At 42.5% G+C, this 17,029-nt stretch overlaps 1 protein-coding gene across 1 annotated transcript in view; it reads right to left on the reverse strand.

The window, feature by feature from the left end:
• Positions 1 to 554: 554 nt before the first annotated feature.
• The window catches only part of LOC102453848 (mucin-2-like), a 67,593-nt gene continuing 51,118 nt past the window's right edge, over positions 555 to 17,029 (reverse strand). The window contains exons 32-47 of the mRNA XM_089778835.1: positions 14,761 to 15,008; positions 11,867 to 12,050; positions 11,508 to 11,706; positions 10,722 to 10,900; positions 9,988 to 10,057; positions 9,063 to 9,163; positions 8,894 to 8,925; positions 8,349 to 8,529; positions 8,035 to 8,139; positions 7,181 to 7,221; positions 6,465 to 6,584; positions 5,859 to 5,957; positions 5,087 to 5,215; positions 3,836 to 3,875; positions 2,377 to 2,506; positions 555 to 1,039 (exon numbers count right to left, since the gene is read on the reverse strand). Of these exons, the coding sequence (XP_089634961.1) occupies positions 772 to 1,039; positions 2,377 to 2,506; positions 3,836 to 3,875; positions 5,087 to 5,215; positions 5,859 to 5,957; positions 6,465 to 6,584; positions 7,181 to 7,221; positions 8,035 to 8,139; positions 8,349 to 8,529; positions 8,894 to 8,925; positions 9,063 to 9,163; positions 9,988 to 10,057; positions 10,722 to 10,900; positions 11,508 to 11,706; positions 11,867 to 12,050; positions 14,761 to 15,008 (2,126 nt within the window). The 3' untranslated portion in view covers positions 555 to 771. The remainder of the gene's footprint in view (positions 1,040 to 2,376; positions 2,507 to 3,835; positions 3,876 to 5,086; positions 5,216 to 5,858; positions 5,958 to 6,464; positions 6,585 to 7,180; positions 7,222 to 8,034; positions 8,140 to 8,348; positions 8,530 to 8,893; positions 8,926 to 9,062; positions 9,164 to 9,987; positions 10,058 to 10,721; positions 10,901 to 11,507; positions 11,707 to 11,866; positions 12,051 to 14,760; positions 15,009 to 17,029) is intronic.

The following is a 17,029-nucleotide window of genomic DNA, read 5'->3' on the forward strand; positions in this document are numbered from 1 at the left end:
GGCACTGCTTCCTGCCAGCCTTAACTTCGGTTCAGGGTCCTCTCAATGTGGACATGCTAGTTCGAATTAGCAAAACGCTAATTCAAACTAGTTTTTAAGTCGAGATGCGCTAATTCGAATGAGCTTAGTTCGAATTAACTAATTCGAACTAAGTTAGTTCAAATTAGTGCTGTAGTGTAGCCATATCCTCAATGAAGATATCTGCAGCTCCGTTTTGTGGATGCAGATGTGGATACAGATACAAATGTTGTGCCTCTGCAGGGCTCTACCCAAATATTTCTAGTAAATTAAACCTGATCTTTCCATTGTTTTGTTGCAGCAGATATAATGGTGGTACAGAAGAGTTACCCTTTGTAACCTTTTGGGACCCAGAATCTAGACCTCGATAGATTTGAGCACTTAGAGAGCCAAAAATAGGTATCCAGTTGACTTAGAAAAGCTGGCACTTTACTGCTTAGGCTCGGGAGCAATCTTCCTTCCCTTTCAAGGACTGAAGGCTCAAGTGTGCAGATGAATAAAGACAAGGAGTTTTCACTTTTGAAATATGACTTTAATCATTGAAAGAAAAAGAAACTAATTTAAGACCTAACAAAAGAGACTTGGTATAATAGTTTCTCTTTTGTACACAAATAAATAGAGTTCAGTTAAAAATAATCAGAGAATATGAGGCAAAGGAGTAAATGGGAAACGGCAAAGCATTGAATTAAGATGAGATTGGTGCATAAAGCCTCCTTGTCTTTTTTTTTCTGTGTGTCGTTACTTTTCTGCCCTTCACTGCATTATTCTCTGAATGGCCCGCTTGACTCGTTCGATGGCACCCTGTTCTACATTTTCCTTTGAGTGTTCGCTGCTTTTGGCCTCTTCTGAGGAGCCTGGTACGGTGCACTCAGTGTCGAAACATTTACAGTCGTCCACATGTAGATATTTGTATGTTATAGTTTCCCCATCGGGGCATCTCAGTAGAACTTGCTTCTTGATGGTCTCTGTCTCCCTGCAGCAGGAACATTTGTGCTCCATGGAACTGGCCTCAGCTGAGTATCTGTTTGAGAGCATGGGAAAAAACACCGTCACACTATGCTATAAAATAAATGAATGGAGATGCCTACCTCCTTGAACCAGAAGGAACCTTGAAAGGTCATTGAGTCCAGTCCCCTGCCTTCACAGGAGGACTAAGCACCATCCCTGACAGATTTTTGCCCTTGATGCTTCCTCAAGGATTGAGCTCACATCCCTGGGTTTAGCAGGCCAATGTGTAAACCACTGAGCTATCCCTCCCACCCCTTATTTATGCTGTAAGTAAAGGTGGAAAGAAAGTGAAATGAGGCACAATGCTATTTGAGGGGATAAGCTACTGTAAGAAACTGGAAATAATAGGTTTACAAGGCTTCTCCAGTGGTATGAATTAGAGGAGCTGCTCCCTTAGCTGAGCTGGCAGTATGCTAGGTACCAGGTTCAAGTATAATGTAGCCTGCTGTTTTTAAAAAACAAGTCATCAAGGTCTGGAATTTGAAAGGGGCCTAAGTGAATTAGGCACCCTATTCCCATTGGAAGTCACTGGGAGCTGAGTGCCCAATTTCCTTAGGTGCTTTGGAAATCTCTGCCCCAAACCATGTACTCTGGTTGCTTTCCATTCACAAAAAATCAGATGGGAACACTGATTGGGGCCCGCTTTTCATCACAGGAACCTGTTTGGGGCCAGTCGTACTGCAGCAATTCAAATAAATAATCCCCATAAGGAATGGGCTTTCCTCCAGGTAATTGTTTTCAGTGGTAGACTGCAAAAGATCGTTTCAGTGGGAAATTAGGGTTATACTCTTAACCGCTGGTTTCTTCAAAGTTCTCTCATTTCAGAGCAATACTAACTTCATTATCTCCACAATTATGAAAAGCCCTTTAGCACACATTTTTTCACTTCTTTACCACACAAGTGTCTCCCTCTTATAAAAGAGTCTCTCGTTTTTCCCTCCAGTCCTTTATACATTCATCTTTGGAAAGTAGCATCTCTGCTCATGACGTTCCGATGTGGCTATTGTTAACGTATTGCCTACATCAGGAATTGACTCTGTGCTGCTCTAACGCAAATGGCAAGTGATCCGGCTCTCACAGTGTAGGCAAGAAGGAATCTACACAGCTATTTGGAAGCAAAATGAAGAGTCACTTGTCCCTTTTCTATGGACTTCATTACGAACGTGAATCAGCCCTTTGGCCAGTATCCCCAAACCAGTTACAAACGTCAGTGCTTGTGAGACTTGGAGTTGACCAGTTCTAGCTCTTCAGCTACTGACTCTTCAACCAGGCTATGTATTGCCCCTTTCATGGAAGCAGTCTATATGTCAATTCAATTCAGTATCTCCTTGACTGATTCACTTTACTTACATTGAGAGAGTTCCGCATGATCCTTCACAGTGAGTCAGAACGACCTTCTCCACAGAGCGGCAGCCATTGTGGATGATATATTCCAGGTTTTTGGTGACAGAACATGGCAATGGAGTGTCCTGGGGTATGCCTATGAGGAAAAAAAGAGATAATGCCCTTCAATCAGATGGCTGCAAAAGCATCATGTTGCTTCATCACAGGATGTGAATCATAGAATCATAGAACCATAGAGCTGGAAGAGACCTCAGAAGGTCATCAAGTCCAGCCCCCTGCTCTAGGCAGGACCAATCACAACTAAATCAACCCGGCCAGGGCTTTGTCAAGCCGAGACTTAAACACCTCTAGGGATGGAAACTCCTCCCCAGATAACCCATTCCAGTGCTTCACTACCCTGCTAGTGAAATAGTTTTTCCTAATATCCAACTTGGACCTCTCCCACCACAACTTGAGACCATTGCTCCTTGTTCTGCCATCTGTCACTAAAATACTGAAATAACTGCAGTTCAAACAGAAAAGTTGTCAGAAAGGTCAAGCATTTTAACGCTTGCCTTTCAATGTTAGTCTGGAGAACAAACCATCTCTTGAACATGTCTCTTATTGGAGCCGCTGAATAACAGAAGAAATGAAACAAATGAGGAAGAAAGAAAATGGCTCATTTATCTTGTATTACTCAGATTGTGTGAGAGTGTTTGGGGGCCCGTGCAGGGAAAAGCAAAGGCTTATTAAATCAAAACTATTAGGTGCTATCAATGTTACTAGTGCCAAATCAGGACTAAAGGGTTTTACCAAGCCACATATAGTAGCCAGTTAGAGATGTTTTAAATAAGCTGCTGAATGGACTTTTAATATAGCAGCTTGTAAGGCAATGTTTCAAACTCTGCGCCAAAAATAAAACTGATATTTTTATCTATATACTTCACTGCTTTAGGCACTGAACACAACAAATCAGAAGGAAAACTGAAAAGAAAAACACAGACATAAAAATACAGTAGGTGAGCTACATTATCTCCATGTCTTCCAATCCCAGTGAGTTAGGCCCTTTCATCCACCTGCCTTTCCTTTCCCAAAAGGCACTTCTGCTGCAAAGCCCCCTCTGCAGCTATGTTGATTGATTAATAACCAAACTGTGCTGTGTGGCCATATACTCAGTCAAGTCATGCCTACACTCGATCTGCCAGGAACCACTATCAGTGTTCAATTTAGCGGGTCTTACCTAGCCCCCTCTTAATCAAATGCCAGATGATCGATCACCAGCACAGTAAGTATAACGTGGCCCCAGTGTCTAACTTTCTTCTGGGCATGCTTTATGTGCTCCACAAAACAACTAGTAGGAGTGTACTTCCATCTGATTAAATTAATGTAGTTTAGCAATAACTTTTAGAGAGGAAAAAATCAGTTCCTTTTTAAAAAATCCATTTTATTTTTAATTAATATATGAACACTGGGTAACGGTACTCACATGTTTTACAGCAACCATTCGGCAACAGTGTAATAGTGCCCTGAAAACAAATCAGAAAAATATATTTTCTATATTTTGAAATTTTATTATTTACATGCACAATCGAGGAAAATAATTTGTTCTATAGCATGAATTACTGGTTGTAATTGTGTGGCCTGTATTATACAAGCGGTGACAATAGATGACCATGATAATTCTTTTTTGACTTTAAGATCTGTAAATTCCAAAATGGATTCTCTTGCACTATGTAATTCTTTGAAGGAAAAGCTTGTGGCATACAAAGGTTGTCACTTCCAAATTACTGTTTGCCATGGAATTCCACGCTTTTTTATCTGACAGAACCACAGTATTTTCTCATTCTTTCAGTAGAAAATAAGTATGTGGTATATCAATTATTTATTGAAACTATTGTGTCCACAGGACACTCATGAAAATATGCTGCCTCATACAAAGATGATCCTGCAGATTACGGTGTGTTAGAACATCATAGTTCACTACTGGTCAGTTTTTAAGCTATGGGACACTAATGTCTTACTATAATACTCAGGACCCATCAATAAATAGGTAGTATATGCACCATACATTCCTTTTGTTTGATGGAAGAATGTTTCAAGAAATTAGTGCAAACAAAAAAAATAGAATAACCAGGTCTTAAATTCCTATATACTATTTCCTACTATTTCCCAGAACCCTTCCATGTCCTCCCCAGTTGGAGCTCTGAAGATCCCCATGAGGCACAACAGAGCACACATCACAGTTATAAGATATGTGCTAGCGCTCCACACAGGTTGGACTTCCCTGGTCCGGAACCCTCAGCACCTGACCGGTCCCAGATGAAGGATATTGCTGGACCAGAGGAGGTCATCTCTGGCCCCTTTGCCACTGGGCCCTTCAGCTCTGACCCAGCCCGCTGGCCTTCCAGCTGGCTCTCCACTGGTACTGGCCCCACTGCCCTGCCAGCTGCACAGGGCAGCTGTCGCTGCCGTGGCTCTGTGCACTCCATTGCAATGTGTTGGCAGCCCCATTGGCAGCTCACTGTGGGCTGCCAGCCTCACTGGGCTCCCTACTACTCACCTTCCGTTGGGACTCTTTGGTCCTGCAACATCCATTCCTTACTTCAGATTTGCCAGACCAGAGAGTCCCAGTTTAGAAAGTTTCAATCAAAGTAGAGTCTTTTGTTTATAAGAGGGCTGGATCAAACTAAAATGCATTGTCAAACAGGAAGAGGGTGAATGTCCCAAATGTACTTACAGGTTTACAGTTCTCCTCACTGAACGCTGGGCAGGTAATCTCTGAGGTGGAGGAGATGAACTGACCTTTGATCAGCACACAGCTATACACGGTGCAGTTTTTCTTTGGATCAGTTTGCATTTCCCCAGGCTGTATACAAAAAGGAAATGTCGCATACGCAGAAACATTCAGAATGGGTTCAGACAGAAATCTTCCTATCTTCTTTATAGACACTCCTCATTTCTCAGCATGAATATACTAGACAAATATCTGTCTTGGCTAGTGACTATATTATGGGGCCCCATGGGTGAAGGGGATCTTTGGAATTTCCATTGGGAAAGAAAAATCCCTGTGTGAAACGAATAGATCCCAAGTCAAGGAAAAATAACAGGGTGAGATTCTGATTTGGGATACTAAATAAGAACAGCCCTTTACTCAAAACGAGCAACACAGTCGAATCATGTTCAAGCTCTTCTGTCACCTTTCTACTTCTTGGTCAGAAAACTGCAAGAAAGACTCTTCTCATAGTTTTCAGATACCAGAAAAAACCTTGTGAGAAAATCTGATCTCATAAGCTCTCCAACCCCATCTTTCAGAACCCAGATCAGAGAAATTCACATAACTTTCTTTTAAATGAGTAACTGAACTTGCCAATGCACATTCGAACGTAAGCTCTGACTCTTCTCTGCCCTCCACCGTTAACTTCTCTGTCTTTTCTCCCAGTGAAAACTTTGAGGAACACAATAGGAATGCTACAAGGTTGGTAGACTCCTAAGAACTGCAGCATACTTACACTTAAGATGAGGGAAATGCCGTCACTCTTTTTGACAATACATTTCGTCTGCACACATTTTGGACAACATTCTCCGTTCATATCTTTAAGTTCATATCCCTAGGAATTAAAAACAAAGCACTAGGTCAAAAGTGTCCTTGAGAAACACATGCAAATGTAATAATGTGAGGACCAGATTAAGGATGTCTGTAAAAACCCAGCTAAATTGAAGCACTGTTTTTAACGATTTTAAGGTTTTAATGGTTTTAAGGATAATCTAAATGTGTTGCTTTTTGTAATAGATGGAGATCATCAGGTGAAGAGAAAAGGGATAATGAAAGCAGACAATAAATGGAGGCAACAAAGGCTTCACCGTGGTTAGACGTTACTTTATCAACAAAGTATTTTTTAAATCATTAGTTAATCATCACACTGTGACTAAGATGCTCATAAGCATTATTATCATCATCCTGAAAATGAAGAAAATGGATTGCCCAAGAAGATTCAGCATCAGAGCTGGAATTAGCACCTAGGACCTCCTGCCTTCCTCTCCTTTGCTTCGAATACCCCTCTCTCATTCACAGCTACTTTGCAAGGAAATGGGACAAAGAGATTTTCATGACTTACTTGTGGGCATCTTGTATCGCAAGGAATGTGATGACATGTGACGATATTCTGACCAGTACTGTTCACATTCTCAGTGCACAAGCAAGTCTCACACTTATCACCAAGGACTGGAGAACCAGGCTGGATTTAAAAAAAAACAGAGTTCTGGTATTAGCAGGGCACGATGTGCCTGGAGACATATTTCTAATATCCAATACTTCCCCCCTCTCCATAAACAAACAACTTCTAAGGAAACACATCACGCATTCTTAGAGGACAAATGTTCATCTTATGCATATGAACGGAATAACTTAGTACTTGCATGTATTAATAAATAAAACAGAGCCAGCAGAATTATAGGGGGTTGAAATGTGGCCCTTGCTCATTTCTTTCCATTTGTGACAGCAAGGCCTTAACATAGAGAAGCAAAGTGCTAGTGTGAAAGGTACACTGACTTTCTAGGGGTATGCACATTGAATAGTAAACTCAAATCTTTACATCCACAGTCTAGCTGATTAGAACCACTGCTTCAAATACTCATGAGAGACTTTCTCTGAAAAGTGTTTAGCTCAGTGTAACACATTCATCCCTGATGGCAATTTGTGTGTGTGTGGGGGGGGGTGCTTTAAAGGTGTATTGTACCAAATGCAAACTTCCTCAAAATACATCAGTAAAAGGGTGCTCTTGACACAAATGTTTCATCTAAAAGTCCTTTGAATGAAGAAATGGAAACTTACCAAGTACTCCGCATTGTCATGCACACAAACCTTCTTGTGGACTGTGAAACAAAGTAGAGGTAGTGTGGTTATACATGCAAGGAACTTGCCAGATTTTATAATCCCAATCATGCAAATTTCTTTTAAGCACAACACCAATGTTCAAAAGGGTAACCCAGATTCAATTTTTGCAATGTCAATTGTGCCATACACGGACACAAACGTTGCAATGTACAATTTGCACTTATAAAAAAGGAAGGCTATCTGGTTTGAATATCAATAGTCCAGATTTTACATCTCAGGTTGCTCACTGGGCAATTACAAACCGGTTCCTGCTATGTTTACTGGAAATGGTTGATTCATCTGCCTTTCTGGTTTGTCGGCCGCTCCGGTTTCACAAGGCATACCGGAGCAGTCGACAAAGGCTTCCCTTGTTGACCACGGTGCATCTATACTGCCCCGCTGTGCCCATCAGCTGATTGTTGGCACAGCGCGGTGGCCATTTTGATGTAAATGAAGTGGAGATTATTTAAATCGTCGCTTCATTTTGCTATGTCTAGTAAACTCATCTACATGGTTCCGTCAATGGAGCCATGTAGTCTAGACATACCCTAAAGTTTGTAAGAGGACTGAAGTTCTGGTCAAAAATCACATTATTCTCGCATAGGTGTATAACCAGAAATATTTAACGTGACAAGGACGAGTGATACCTCATCCACCTTACACCATTTTCTCAACTACTTCCAGGGACGAAGCATGGTTGCAACCTAGAATCTAAGCTTGGTTTTGTTTCCCCCTCCTAAAGAGAAGCATATACTACCAGCCTTAACGCTCGCGGGAAATGCAATACTGTTATATGTTTAAAAACGACTTACCGCATTTATACACAGGACAGCACATGCCATTTGGAATGCTCGATTCAAGTTGATAACCCAGTTTACATTTAGGAGGAATGGTTGTGCAAAGGGCCACATCGCATCCTGCAAAGTGAAAAAGGCAAGAGAAATGTAAAATAACTGCTACGGAGAGCAATATGCCACTTAACAGGGCTCAGTCTAGGCATTTAGCAGTCCTGGGGCTCACCAAATATTCTCAATTAATTTAGCACAAATGAATAATGCAACTGTTATTGCAAAAGAATGTTGGTGGGGCAGTGGTGTGCTGTAAATGAAGCAAAAGGGGAACTTACTGCAGAAAGTTCTGTTGCAGCAGATGTTGTCAGGATTGACTTCAGTGACCTCGTAAAAGCCTTCATTCTTGCAGTTTGTTTTATCCTCTTTCTCTTCACATATGAGGGGCTCACATTTAATGCCACTTCCACCCTCCAGGCAAATGCAGTTCTTACAATCAAACTCAAAACGTTCCCCAAACTGTCATTAATAAAAGAGAAGAAAATGACTAACTGAATAGTTTGTAAATAAAAACAACATAAATCTGTTGTGTGTAAGCATGGAAACGAGTGTATGTGTTAGGAGGGAACAGAGTGGAATTATAAATTAACTATTTTGTAGTCTGGAGACTGATTATCAAGAACTATCTAACGGCAAGTTTTGCCACTAATGTGTAAGTCAAACCACAATAAATATAAAATCAAGGGTTTTCAAAATTCCACTCATCTACTAAATATGTGTATGGATGAAAACCTGGGTGTCTACACAAAACAGGGCTAGTTGGGAGGAGACACAAAATATGTAACTTCCTTTCCCCCCCAAAAAAGGGAAATGCGTAACATACCTCTCTAGGTTCATTATCTGGTCCGACACACCCTGTAAATAGAGAAAAAATAAATCTCCTTATAATTGATATCATGGCAGATAACCAGCTTCAGAATTATATTGTATTCATGACCTGGTCACAACAAAAAGGAAATACACCTGCATTTAAACATGGTAACACAACCTACCGCAGGTTTTTACACAGACATCCACACCTCCACCATAAGGCATTGTTCCATCAGGACAGAAGCAACCTTCCATGTGATTGGTGTGGTTAACTGCAACTTGGCTATAGAAAACAAACAAACAAACAAACAAACAAACTATCAGCATTTATAATTAATTACAGACACACAGTGGAAGGTGGACCAAATATATTGAACCCAAAAAAGATCAGGGAAAAATTTGTATATGTAAAGTTTACAGATTGTAAATTATTTTGATTCTAATCTTAGTTTATTTCACTATACAGTATTTGATTCAGCTGTATGGGTTGTGCAGTAACAAGATCTCAGGGCAAATACAATGATAACCAGGTTAGAGGCTGTTTTGCAGATTTTTCAGATTTCTATTTTACATCAAGGCTGCGTCGAGATTGGCAAGAATTTGCGCAAATTCTTTTAACAGAAAAGTTTTTCTATTAAAAGTATTTGCGCAAGAGAGTGTCCACACTGGGATGTGCCTTTGCACAAAAGATTTGCTTTTGTGCAAAAGCATCCGTGCCCAGTGTGGACGCTCTCTTGCGCAAGAAAGCTCCGATGGCCATTTTAGCCATCGGGCTTCCTTGCACAAGAAATAAACATGGCTCTCTACATTGGCCCTCTTGAGCAAGAATACTTGCACAAAAGGGCTTATCCCTGAGCGGACGCGTCGGAGTATTTGCGCAAGAACCACTGATTTTGTACATTACAAAGTCAGTGTTCTTGCGCAAATAAAAGTGGCCAGTGTAGGCAGGCGGCAAAATTTTGCGCAAAAGCATCTGCTTTTGCGCAAATTCATGCCAGTCTAGACGCAGACCAAGATTGAAAAATGTAGAAGTTCCTCTTTTCTCTGTGGACTATCTATCCATGGCTAGATGCATTGGACATGACTGGCAGGAAAGTAGCTATTTACCTTGACTTGCAGGTCACCTCTTCAATAGGACCACAGGCTTTGTATACTCTATGTGATGGGCATTTAAGAGCTTGAATGGAAGAGATACAGAGAAAAATATTTCAGCAAGACCATCAGAAGCAACCCAAAACGTTTATACTTTTGCCAATCTTCAAAAGCACATTGGAAACAAATAGATTTGAAAATGTCAGACTCATTCAGTAAGAATGAAGATCTGACTGAGTACCTTAAATTCTAAGAAACTCAGACTTAAGGGAAAAAGCCATTTATGAAAGGTATCGCAGGATCTGCAGGTCATCAGCGATTTTACATAAAGCAACATATGCAAAGCAACATGCCATTTTGCTGTGCCAACTTAAGGGCAGGATTTGCTTTTTGAATACAAACACTTTGGATGGTTAGGGTTTCTTAGGGCCAAATTTTCAAAGCAAAACCAACGCACCAGCAAAACCAAGTTTGTTTCCCATTAAATATGTAGGCACCCCTGTTGTATATGCTCAGGCATTTCCACAAATGGATTTAGAGCTTTTTGGGCACAAGAAACATAATATATGTTTTTATAGGATCATCTATTTTCTCCCCTTTGAAATCTAGGCAGCAAAATTATTTCAGCACAGCTTTTGAAGTTTATTACAGTCATTATGGACTGGGGGAAACCAAATAACACATTAACACAGGGGAATTGAAGCAGACAAATTATTTAAGTGAAATGACAGAAAAATGTCTCTACTTACCGCAGGTGCCATGGGTATAGCCTCTCCAGTCAACACAGACACCCTGGTCAGCACAGATGGTAGCGTAAATTTGCAAACTAGCACACTCGAGTTGGGAGTTTGGAACAAAACAGCTGTCGTAAATGCAGGCACGGTAGTAGTTATGGTAGTCGACAAGGCTATGGCACTTTTCAAACACACTAGAAGCAGAAACATGTAATTAGTTACTATGCTTAGTTCAAGGTGCTGGATGGCATATTTTAGCAAGGGGTTGTACTGGGACCACTGAAAAGGACTCATCCATGACAGAGCAGCATTTCACTGGAGTACAACCTTCCAATACACTGAGACCTTAATCTTTATACTATCTCTCGCTCCAAAATACTGCATCCCCCTAGTGGCTGGAGGAATCTAGTATCGCCATGAATTAGAGTTGTCAATAAAACTTGGTTTGAAATTTCCCGTCTTTGAAGCCACATTGTGAAACTTAAGCACGAGCTCCCTTTGGCTTGTCAGGGGATCCATATCGGCTGCTGAGACAGCAGAGTAGAAGAGCCAAGTGGAAAGGGCTGAAGAAGGCCAAGGAAGCCCAGAAGTGTATGAGAGGGCCAAAGAATCAGTAAGAAGCCTGAATGGCAGTGAGGAAGTTGCAAAGATGAAAGCAAAATAGGAGGGAGGTTAGAAAGAACAGAAGATAGGGAAGGAGCAGACACAGCTGCAAGAAATGATGAAGCAACAGCAAACCTGCATTTCAGATTGCCACGGAATTCCAAAATTATAGGTCTGTACCACTGCTGGTGTATTTACCTTCCCTTAAAGAGCTCACAGAGAGCAGATGGTTTGCAGGTATCTGGGACAGAAGGGCTCTGTGTAGGAATTACGGATGGAGTGCACTGTGGCTTTTCGGGGTCATGAACCACCCAATGGTCCGCCATGGTTTCACAGCTACCTGGGAACTTTCCATTAGGTAGCATACAGTCATCAGTTTTGTTGTTGTTACAAGTTCCTAAAATTGACAAGAAGTAGAAGGATTCACACCCCAATTTTCCCCATCACATAATCGTATTTACATCCATCACAATGAATCAGCAACAAGTCTCTCTTACTGACAGAATTTTCATTTAACTTTTATATTTCGGTCTGAAGGTAGAAAAATAGATCCTTACCACACTGTCCTTGAGTGTTGTTGCCAAACAGACGGTAGGCCAATCTAACTGAGAAAGACAAGCCATTGTAGCTTACGTTTACCCCAATTCGCTCAATTTCCACTACGTAATTTACTCCTGACTTAACGACTTTCATGCCATATTTTTCGTAAGGGGTAGCGACTTCCTGACCATTTACCGTCACCTAATGTGCAAAGAAAAAGGAGAAGAAACATACCTTTACATTATGTTCAATAAAATAATCTATTGATCATTAACTTGCACGGGAGATGCAATGTAAAGGAAAGTAATGTGCTTATGACCCGAAACTTCCTTGCTATCTATTTCTGATGTGCTGTATGTTTCTTTGCATGTGACAGGAATGTTGAACTCCCTCTCTAAGGCCCAGCAAAGGGCTACCTCCACCTGGGGATACATGTTCAGAATTTGGGCCTCAGGACAAGGTGTGCCATACTCTGACTCTGAGCCTCTATGGGTCGACCTGCTGCAGGGTGGCCAGGGAGGAGTGACTGCCCCGTGCCAAGGCAATCCTTTCCCCCCAGCTCTAACCCCTCTGCAGCCCCACTATCCACAACTTATCATGGTGTGCAAGGGTTTCCTAGTCTTCAGTGGGTCTGGCACCAGAGTGCTGCCCCCATCTCCCAAGACAGGCTGGGAGGCCTTAATGCCCTATGGGCAATGTCCCAGACTGCCTGTGCTTCTCTCCTCCCTCCCAACCCGGGGGGAGCTGCTGCAGGCAGGTGGCTTCTGCCTGCCCAAGGGGAGGGGGAGTAGAGTGAGGGCAACTGGCTTGCTGCTTGCCATGTGCTGAGCATGCTCAGTGACTGCTGAAATCTGACAGGGGTGACCCTGTTCACCCTCCCTCCCCTCCTTCCCTAGCTGTGGGCCCCACCTAGGCCATTTCCTTTAGCCTCTAGTGTCATGGCAGCCCAGCCCTGGTAACTATCTGGCTTCTCATTGGCTGTCTGCCCACTTAGATCATGCAATGGCAGAGCTGGTTGCTCCAAAGAAAGGGAATCCTTTGATCTACAGTCATGTAAATAATGAAATGGAATGAAATAGGGGGAGGAAAAAAAATCTAATTATTTACAACCTTGTGGTAGGCAGAGTGCAGCAATTCTCACATGAAGGGGTGGGCCACCCAAGAGAGGCGTAAGAATATGACAAGAGAGGGATGAGCTGTGAGGGAGTCTTTGGTTAGTTTTTTTAAGAACTTGGGCCATCAACCGCAGGATGCTGGAGCTTGAGCAGAAGGGGCATGCACACCCGGGAGGCAGGTATAAAGGGAACAGCTGGAGTCCCACCATCTAGGCTCCCTGGGAGGCAACCCATGCTCAGGCTCCTCCCGCATCTCTTCCAGAGAGGCAGTGGGGCTCAGATGCTCAGCCCTGGAATGGCAGCCATAGCACCGCCAAAGCTATAGCACAGAAAAGTACTAACACAATAATTTGTCACGTTGCCTCCATTATTTCTGCACTGATTTGCAAAGTGATATTGACGCATATCACCGCCACCCTGTGCTGGTGTAGCGCTGCCTGGGTGGCCGTGTATGTACTTGGTGGGAGGGCACATAAATGACTGTCTATACAAAGAAGCTGGGCCCAATCAAATAAGTGTGACAACTGCTGGCCTAGTACATTCCTCTTATGCTCATCTAGTACTGATAAGTTTTGCTCTGTCTCAAGAGCCAATGGGGAATTTAACCATACTGCTGTTGTCTTGCAACATTCTACATGTAGTGTCACCTCTACAATTGTCCGCCTTAATATTCCAAAAGCCAGCAAAGAGCTGATGATGAAAAATAAGAAGATGAAGAATTCTAAAAGCAAGTACAGATTTAACCTCACTAGTCCAGCATCCTCAGGTGCCGAACCAGAGAATTTGCCAAACCACATTAGGTCAATATTGTCTAGTAGCATTACCAACACTTCCACTGTTTAATATTGTCTGGCAGCATTACCAACATTTCCACCATTTATTGGGCTCTTAGAAGATATTTGGGGGTAAATCAGAGCTAAATAGCAGCATAGAACACTGAGAGCTAGAACTGGTGGCTGTCAACAAACTTTATGGGAGGTTTGGCCACACTCATGATAAGTAGATATCTGGTTAACTAAAATCATGCTGGATCATGGATGTTGCAGGACCAGAGATTGCCAGACTAGAGAGATTCAACCTGTACTTTCAACATATTTTGGAGAAGACAGGTTATAAAACATGCCACATCCCAATCCTTGGAACTCAGGACTAAACTGATGACGGCTATTCACTTGAAATATATAAAAAGGAAGCATTTTCACCCATCGTAAGGTGTGAATACTATCAGCAAAGCCATTTGCCAGATGAGAATATATTTTAAAAATATTTTGGTCTACCACTCTGATTCCCATCTCTAATTCAAATGTAATCTCTTGTTCAAACCTTAATATGATTTACTGCCCTCCCTCAATCACTCTCTCAATCCTGCTTTCCAAGAACAATGGGATGTTTCTTACTCATTGGATACCATTTGGCATTTATTAATTATTATTATTATTCCTTTAGGGTGTTATCCACATTAAAATCCTTTAAAATGAGATTACAAGATTCCATTTTATGTTGTCTGCTAAAATGGATTTCTCCATACACCATATTTTGATGGGGGAAGGGATTGTAAAGATCTGAGTCTCAAAAGGGGGAGGATTTCTTTCAATATGCAGAGGAAGAAGTGTTCCTATAAAACTCCATTAAAGCAACTCACAGAGCAATTATTCTATTTTCCTAACATTGTGGCCAATGTGATCAGGTCTGAATGCCATTAGCTTATACAGGTTTGAATCTGATTAACTGAGGGCAGGTAATATCAATATCAATCTGAGCAAATACATGTAGGTTTAGTAGTCACTTTTCAATACCTGTATTATGAAAGGAAACATTTTCAGAGTCTTTACGTGCACTTCCTGGGTCTCGTATTTCACAATGAGCGTGCGTGGACAGGACACTGTCTCCCGTGCATCACAGTGATAGTTGTCAATGTAGACCCCAAAGTTGTCAATCTTTTTGTGAATTTCTTCCACCAGGACATATGTGCAATTCCCTTGGTAACTATAGTACTGTCCATCAAAGGTCACATAATGTGGGTCTCCCCAGCCAGTGCAGTAGCCTGCCAAGAGATTGAGAGTTTAGCTGCAGAGTTAAAGCATGAATAAGGGTGTTAGTAAGTGGAAGACCAATTCATCTTACTAGCATGGACATCAAATAGAAATGAAAGAACCTGCATGCAGTGAACTACAAACAAGTAAAGAGAATTAATCTAAAATCTCAGTTGGAACATTTTCCATATTTAAAGAATCAGAACTATTTGTTTCTAAGTTTACAGGTTCCATTTCTGGGATCTTCCAGTTTCAGGCAGGACAAACAGAAATACCAAAAATTCTCTGAATAAGGCTGTGCTTGTGGTATTTCCTACGAAGTTGGAACCCAGTATGTGCCATGAATCTCACTAGTAGGTCTATGTGCTTGTGAGAGCTCCAGCCAAGCTTCTGGATCAAAGAGCTCAAGATTGTTTCAAGCAGCTGGCTCAGAATCCAAATTTAGCAGCGTAGGCACATCTTTGATGTTATCGTATAGAGTCACATTCCATCACTCTACTTTTGCTGTGCAGCCCCTTGCTATGAATGACTGCAATGGGATTACTTGTGTACTGAGCTACCAGTCAACCTGAGTAACTATGTGGAAGAATCAGATCTGTACAGATGACATCATTCAGGAAAAAAAAGGGCCAGAACCAAACAATTTTGAAGAGCAACATATTAATGCTTTTTTCATTGTTACACTTAATGTATATCAAGGGCTCACACAGAGGGTATGTCTACACTACAAAGGGTATGTCTACACAGAGGGTATGTCTACACTACAAAGTTGATTCGAACTAACACACGTTAGTTCGAATTAACTTTGATAGGCGCTACACATACAAACCGCTAGTTCGAACTTAATTTGAACTAGCGGAGCGCTTAATTCGAACTAGGTAAACCTCATTCCACGAGGACTAACGCCTAGTTCAAATTCAGTAGTTCAAATTAAGGGCTGTGTAGCCACTTAATTCAAACTAGTGGGAGGCTAGCCCTCCCCAGCTTGCCCTTGTGGCCACTCTGGGCACCACCAGGGAAACTTGTCTGCCCCCCTCCCGGCCCAGGAGACTTAAAGGGGCACGGTCTGGCTACAGTACCCGTGCCAGGTGCAAGCCTGCCAGAACCCTGCCAGCAGACCCTGCACCTGGCACGGCTCGAGCCAGCCACTCGCTGCCACCCAGCCCTCCGCCTGTTCCCGGGACCAGGCTGGCGGCTCCCAGGAGACTGCCCAGGGCCGCAAGAGGCAGGCGCCTGCCTGGTCTAGTGCAGAGATCGGGGATCTCATCCAGGTTTGGGGGGAAGCCTCCAACGTCCACGACCTCTGCACTAGGCACAGGAAAGCGGCCGTCTAGGGCAGGATAGCTGCTAGCCTGGCCACCCAGGAGCAGGTTTGTATGAAAATAAAGGTGGTCCAGTGAGACCCCTGACTCTGAGCCTCGAATTTAGAACATAAAAACATAAGAACGGCCGTACTGGGTCAGACCAAAGGTCCACCTAGCCCAGAAGCCTGTCTGCCGACAGCGGCCCACACTAGGTACCCTGGAGGGGATGGATCGAAGACAATGACCAAGCCATTTGTCTCGTGCCATCCATCTCCTGCCTTCCACAAACAGAGGCCAGGGACACCATTTCTACCCCCTGGCTAATACCACTCCATGGACCCAACCTCCATGAATTTATCTAACTTCTCTTTAAACTCTGTTATAGTTCTAGCCTTCACAGCCTCCTGTGGCAAGGAGTTCCACAGGTTGACTATTTGCTTTGTGAAGAAGAACTTTCTGTTATTAGTTTGAAGCCTGCTACTCATTCATTTCATTTGGTGTCCTCTAGTCCTTCTATTATGGGAACTAATGAAGAACTTTTCTTTATGCACCCTCTCCACACCACTCATGCTTTTATAGACCTCTATAATATCCCCCCTCAGTCTCCTCTTTTCTAAGCTAAAAAGCCCCAGTCTCTTTAGCCTCTCTCCATATGGGACCTGTTCCAAACCCCTGATCATTTTCGTTGCTCTCCTCTCTCCTCCCTTGTTCCACCTCCTTTTCCCAGT

The sequence above is a fragment of the Pelodiscus sinensis genome, chromosome 5, assembly GCF_052426305.1.
Source record: "Pelodiscus sinensis isolate ZL-2025 chromosome 5, ASM5242630v1, whole genome shotgun sequence".
In the NCBI taxonomy this organism is placed as follows: Eukaryota; Metazoa; Chordata; order Testudines; family Trionychidae; genus Pelodiscus; species Pelodiscus sinensis.